This window comes from Triticum aestivum, chromosome 7D (assembly GCF_018294505.1).
Source record: "Triticum aestivum cultivar Chinese Spring chromosome 7D, IWGSC CS RefSeq v2.1, whole genome shotgun sequence".
In the NCBI taxonomy this organism is placed as follows: Eukaryota; Viridiplantae; Streptophyta; class Magnoliopsida; order Poales; family Poaceae; genus Triticum; species Triticum aestivum.
Genome location: NC_057814.1, coordinates 623,196,224 through 623,203,282, shown reverse-complemented (window position 1 = coordinate 623,203,282; position 7,059 = coordinate 623,196,224). Strand labels below are relative to the sequence as shown.

Genomic DNA, 7,059 nt, shown 5'->3' with positions numbered 1-7,059 from the left:
TAGGTCAGCTCTTTCATTGCATGTATTTATACTTATCCTCACTATATTATGCAGATTGAAGATCGCCGAATTGAAGAAAAAACAAATCGATGATATTGGGTTCATTAACACAAATCTCATAGATGCATATACGGTTGAAAAACATCCCAAAGAAGCCGAGGCCAACTTGCTACAATCGTTGGTATTAAATCAAAACAAAGATATAATACTCTTTCCTTACAACTTCAAGTGAGTGTTACTGTCTTGTGCTTATTCGGTTTCCCTTATTAGTCCAGGTTATGGTAATGTAATTGATGACTTATGCATGCATGCGCAGCTTCCATTATATTCTCCTAGAGATTAAGCTTGAGCAGGGAGTAGTAACCGTCTTAGACTCGAGACGAAAAGATCCCCAGGACTATGCGAACATGACTCAAATGCTCGAGAAGTAAGTTAAATCGATCATTATCCACCATATCAGCAACTTTGTTCATTTCCTGATATCAAGTAATTGTTTTCTTTGTCTGGCAGGGTTTGGAGAAAATTCACCTCAAAAGCTCCGGGACTGCCGAAGAAGCTGCAATTTAATCACCCGAAAGTAAGTACTATAGTAGCATGTTCCGCGCATCTCCTAGTGATTCAAGCGCTAGTTTCATCAATACCATTTAGCATGCTTGCTTATCAGTTTGATTGACCTCTATTTCTTGTAAAGTGGTTGTGGCAGGAACCCGGGAATAATTATTGTGGATACTACGTTTGCGAGTCCATCCGCTACACGACCTGTGAGCGGGGCTACACTGAAGAACAATATAAAGTGCGTAAGCAATAATATTCACAATTTTATTTTATTACCATCATTTGTGTTGAGTTTCATTTATTCATATATATATGTATTGACCCCCTTCTTCAAATTAGATGTTTCGGAAGCGGGATGAACTCCTAGCAGAAGATCGTATGCGAGGAATTCAAGAGGAATTGGCGGCATTCTTCCTTGACCACGTGATCGCTGAAAACGGAGAATACTATGTGGACCCTGTGTTCCTACAATTTAATTAGGAGATTGTATTGTAAGAGATAATTATTGTATATATGTAGCCGGTAGTGTCGGATAGATATACGAGAACTTGTTGTTCGACCAATATCTCGGAGAAGGTGGTCGATATCACTTCTCTCTGTATGCATATGTTCATGACGATCTTCTGTTTCCTTCATTTGATTACTAGCTAGCGTGTCTACTCCTCTCCATACGTATATAGTACGTAGCATCGACCAAGCACGGAGATAAGAGAGGACACTTCTCTCTATTAATTAGCTAGCTAACACAATATATGAAACACCTAAATTAACCCCCCAAAACCCCTAAACCACCCCTTTCAAAAAAAACAAAAACCTCAGCTCCTGCCAGCTGCTGACGCGTGGATGCCTATTGGGTCCGGTTGGTGACACCAACCGGGACAAAAGGCCCTGCCTATTGGTCCCGGTTGGTGGCACCAACCGAGACCAAAGGCCCTCCTGCCTGGGCTCCCCGCACCGGCCACGTGAACGGCCTTTAGTCCCGGTTCGCGTAAGAACCGGGACTAAAGGGCTAGTGCATTAGTAACGACCCTTTAGTCCCGGTTCCAGAACGGGACTAAAGGCCCTTATGAACCGGGGTAAAAGCTCCTTTTCCTACTAGTGTTTAATCCAAAGGAGGGATTCTCAGCTAGCTGAGAACCAGCAAAACCGAAAAAGATAAGTCAAAAGCCGTCGTTAGGTTACAGGACGCCTCGGAGTACACGGCAGGCCCAAGCTGCGCCACGCAGCAGACGCACACAGAGATTTGAATGGTATGCTATGTCAATGGTCCGTGTAGCTCCTCGATTGGTCGAGCCATTTGCACGTAGACATATATTCCGGCCCTCTAGCTCAGCCGGCCTTGTCGCCCCGTCTACAGTTAGTGCACTGCTAAATAACGACGACGTGCACCTGTTCACTGCCGCTACAAGATGTTGTGGTGTGGATTATTCATCATCACAACAACAAGAAAAAGGGCCCCGTACGTAGGTTCCATCAGCGTCCCATGCCGTGTATGCATGTCACCGACCGGCCGCGTGGTTATGCACGTACCCGGGCCGGGTGGCACACGAGAGCGCGCGCATCTATATAGCATGGCCGCCTCGCAGCTCCACTCTCCTCCACAAGCAAAAGCGAGCGCACAGACGAGATTACGCAAAGAGACTCTGCACACAGTTTGTTTGAGAGCGACAGACAGAGCAGGGAGATGATGAAGGTGGAGGTGGTGGAGTCGACGCTGGTGGCGCCGAGCGAGGAGACGCCACGGCGGGCGCTGTGGCTCTCCAACCTCGACCTGGCCGTGCCCAAGACGCACACGCCGCTCGTCTACTACTACCCGGCCCCAGCCACGGCGGCGCCGGACACGGACTCGGCCGACTTCTTCTCGCCGGAGCGGCTCAAGGCAGCGCTGGCCAAGGCGCTGGTGCTCTTCTACCCGCTGGCCGGGCGCCTCGGGCGAGAGGGCGAGGGCGGGCGGCTGCAGATCGACTGCAACGGCGAGGGAGCGCTCTTCGTCCTCGCCAGGGCGCCGGACGTCGCCGGGGAGGACCTCTTCGGGAGCGGCTACGAGCCCTCGCCGGAGATCAGGCGGATGTTCGTGCCCTTCGCGCCCTCCGGCGACCCGCCCTGCCATATGGCCATGTTCCAGGTTCAACTTTGCCCCTCACGCCAAACTATTTCATCATATGACTTTGCTTCTGCCGTCCCGGCCTCGTCCTATTCCCGCTTCTTGGCCATGGACGTGCCAGTATTTAGTCCTAGCTAGGTAGGAATCCTCTGCCTATACCTCTCTTGGATAGATTGATCGATCGGTTTGGCCGGAGTTGGACCTGACGCTGCAAATTCCGTCGACCTAATGATGTCAAAAACATAACCAATATTGGATTTGCAATCGCGGCAGCCAGCTTAATTTTGTTCTTATGTTGCCTTCGGAAAAAGGTCATATCATTGGAAAAAGATAGTAGATAGAGATTGGCGAGGGGCGGAGAAAACCGGATAGAACATTAATTGATTGCTTCATATCCGTATCGATAAACACCAAGCATATATGGGTAAAATATGAATGGCAAGAACAACATTGAGATCGACGTACCATCCATAAAATTATTGTGTCACGCTCAGTCTCTGTCTAATTTTCTTGTAAACCCTCGGGACGACGCATATCGCTTCTCATGAATGAATAGATAAAAGAGAGCTAGCAAAGTTTGACATGTACATAGGCACATAGCCATTCAAAAAGAATTGAGACTAGCACCATGTGTGGCATGCGTGGCAAGCTAGGTAGCTAATCTCAAACTCAAAACAAACAAATGCATTATTTTATTGACTAAATAGCGTGAAGAAAGCATAGTAGTAGTAGTATCATATTGGTGGGGTGCCTACGTATGACTCATCCCCAGGATAACAAACATCTCGATCGGGAATCAAGTTGCGTGGATGTGATCGTGGCGGCGCCGTTGATATCCGTGGTTGTGGGCCGGACACGGTTTCCTCCCTCTTACTTCTTCTGAGGACAGCATTTTTTTTGGGGGGCAAATTTGTAAGCAACACAAGGGCCTACCTTGATGCTTCCATTACTGGACAATTAAGTAATGGCATCGCTTTCAAGTCACGATAGATAATTCTCAACACTTGTCTGCTTGTTTTTAGACTATAATTGCAAAGAGTTCATATCCGGCCTACGTGGCCGAAGATTCTAACATGGTGCAGCCGCCCCCACTAGGATATGTGATGAAAACCCTTAGGTATACATCATAATCAAAACCCAGAGATGTTTGACACGCTACGAGATTGATAAGAAAATAGTTAATCCTAATAAGAACTAGTGACATAATCAATGATTCTCAATACTTATCTAATACATAGAGGTGAGGCTCAAACCTTGGCTGGCTGGCCCACACTTCATATATGGGATTCAGATCCTCTGACATTGGGAGGGAAGTCAGGGGAAGCTACAGTACCCTGACATCCCTTCCCCAGGTTTTCCTAAACCATGATCTAACGCATGGATTCAAAAACCACAGTAATTCATGAATAGTATCTGGTCTACAATGATTCGCGGCCATTGCTAGCCCCCCGACATCCCTTCTTCCTTTTATACACAGAGTTACCGTAGCTTGTGACTTTCCTTGTGCATGTTAGAGGATCCCGCTCCTCATATATGGTGCTATCCACTAGCCACCACTTCATCTAACCGGGTTTAGGGCAAAATCTTGACCATATTTTTTAGATAAAAATTAAGTTATATGTAGCAAAAATAGTATCCCATTGGAAACTTCTTTCGAATATGAATCCAACAACATTTTTTTTGTAACATATCACTTAGATTTTGCTACTCAAATTTACTGTCAGAGTTTCACCCAAAATACAATGGGGACTAATAAACTGAACGGTTGAAGTAAACCCACGCGAATACAAATTGCAGAACAGCCCACAGAGCAAACTTAGCAAATTAGATGATTTTGCGGCACAGTTTTAAAAGTCATAGTAGTCTAAAACTCAAGACATCGTTTTTAAATAATGATGTTATAGATACTATGGTTTATGGATGGAAGTGTTATATTTGTTGATCTCTTCATTGTCGATAGTTGTTGTACAGTTGTTGTTCTAGTCTGTTGTTTTTGTGGGCCTTGGCACCACAATTTCCAACTGTGTACTACAACAAATTTGGCCTGGCTCTGGTGAGAGAGAGGGGCAATGACGGCGACACGCCTTCAGTTCGCTCCAGTGTTTGTAATGGTCGCTAGATAGTCTACGGACTTATATGTATTTTTTGTTATTCCTGTGTTCTTTGTGCTACCATGACGTGATGAATAGAATTGATGTTTTCTGGCCAAAGAAAACATATAAAATATATATTTAAGACTGTAGTTTCTAAAAAAACAGGGTAAACTCAGACCACTTTAAAATAAAATTAAAAATATTAGCTGCCAAACATAGCCTTTTCTCGGACGGGCTTGCTAAAGCCCAGTCGACTGAGATTTAAGCAAGTCTCAGTCGACCTTGTAGAATTTTGTGCCATCGTTTGCAACATTTTTTCTACCGGTTGCAGCATCTGTGTTGTAGCATGCCATCCCTCATCGGTTGTAGCACTTCATCTCATCGGTTGCAACATCCTTCGTCGATGGTTGTAGCATTTGTGGTCGTTGCTTGCAATACCGTCACAACATTTTTCGTCGCCGTTTGTAACATCAGTCGTGCCGCTTGTGGCAAAAAAACTACATTGACGTCACTCGACTGAGATTTGTAACATCAGTTGTACCGCTTGTAGCAAAAAACTACGTTGACGTCACTCGACTAAGACTTTGTTAAGTTTCGGTCGACTGAATTCTAGACAGACCCTTTCTCCAAATACTAACGTGCGGACTGTTTGTGCATGGCAGGTGACGTTCCTCAAGTGCGGCGGCGTGGTGCTGGGCACGGGCATCCACCACGTGACCATGGACGGCATGGGCGCGTTCCACTTCATCCAGACATGGACGGGTCTCGCGCGGGGGCTCTCCCTCTCCGAGGCGTGCCCGTCGCCGCCGTTCCACGACCGCACGCTCCTCCGCGCGCGGTCGCCGCCGCGCCCGGAATTCGAGCACCCGGTGTACTCGCCGGCGTACCTCAACGGCGCCCCACGGCCCTTCGTCACCCGCGTCTACTCCGTGTCCCAGAAGCTCCTCGCCGACATCAAGTCCCGGTGCGCGCCTGGCGTGTCCACCTACGGCGCCGTGACCGCGCACCTCTGGCGCTGCATGTGCGTGGCGCGCGGGCTCGCTCCGGGCTCCGACACGCGCCTCCGCGTGCCGGCCAACATCCGGCACCGCCTGCGCCCGCAGCTCCCGCGCCAGTTCTTCGGCAACGCCATCGTGCGCGACCTCGTCACCGTCAAGGTGGGCGACGTGCTGTCGCAGCCGCTGGGGTACGTGGCCGACACGATCCGGAAGGCGGTGGACCATGTCGACGACGCGTACACGCGGTCGGTGATCGACTACCTGGAGGTGGAGTCGGAGAAGGGAAGCCAGGCGGCGCGCGGGCAGCTCATGCCGGAGTCGGACCTGTGGGTGGTGAGCTGGCTCGGGATGCCCATGTACGACGCCGACTTTGGGTGGGGCGCGCCGCGGTTCGTGGCGCCGGCGCAGATGTTCGGCAGCGGCACGGCGTACGTGACGCAGCGCGGCGCCGACAGGGACGACGGCATCGCCGTGTTGTTCGCGCTGGAGCCCGAGTACCTGCAGTGCTTCCAGGACGTCTTCTACGGGGAGTGACAGGCAACTTTCTCCCTCCTTTGTGTGTGTTTGTGAATGTGTGTTCAGATTTGGATTTGGTAGAATGCATGTGTACGTTGTACGTGCCAATGTGTCATATGTCGGGCTTCCAACTGTTGTTAGGGAAAATAAACCATAAAATGGTTGTATACAAACCTATCTTTTTTTGCGTGGATAGCTGGATGTATGTAACCAAAATGGTTGTTGTCATAGATAGTCAATACAACTTACCTTTCTTTATTTATACTCCGACAACAACAAAAATTGGGCGAAGGTTAGCCAGTACAATTAACGATGGCCTGGATACCGAGCCCGCTGAGCGCCGTCCTCCGGCTGTTGCGGCTCACTAGCGCGTTGGCTAAGGTCGTGGGCCAGCGGACGAACACGACGGCCCAGTCTGCGAACAAATAAACGCAGGTTTAGTACCACATCGCTCGGCTAGCAACAGTCTACGCGGCTTAAATAGCCCAGTGCTGTCTTTTTCATCGCCGAGGACGTAAAGCTCATTCATCAGCTTTGCTGAGGCAAAAGCATTCGCTACGCACTTTTGGCGGCTAAATTTCGTGTTTTGACTCTTTTCTAATAGTTATTCGAGATTTGACCCTAGTTTAATTTTTTTTTGAAATCTGACCTTTTTCCTACCCGTCAGGGTCTTTGGCGGTAATTCTACCGTCACTGACTTTGGCGGCTGGACTTAACTGTGCTGTCACGGCCGTTAAACCTGTAAAATACCCTACCGCCATGCTCTTGGCGGTAGCCATGTTCGTTATTGCAA

At 48.7% G+C, this 7,059-nt stretch overlaps 1 protein-coding gene across 1 annotated transcript; it reads left to right on the top strand.

The window, feature by feature from the left end:
- Window positions 1-2,041: 2,041 nt before the first annotated feature.
- Window positions 2,042-6,461, top strand: LOC123169430 (putrescine hydroxycinnamoyltransferase 1). The gene is made up of 2 exons (XM_044587305.1): window positions 2,042-2,680; window positions 5,415-6,461. The coding sequence occupies exons 1-2, from the start codon at window positions 2,240-2,242 to the stop codon at window positions 6,282-6,284; spliced, it is 1,311 nt and encodes a 436-aa protein (XP_044443240.1). The 5' UTR covers window positions 2,042-2,239; the 3' UTR covers window positions 6,285-6,461.
- The last annotated feature ends 598 nt before the right edge of the window (window positions 6,462-7,059 follow it).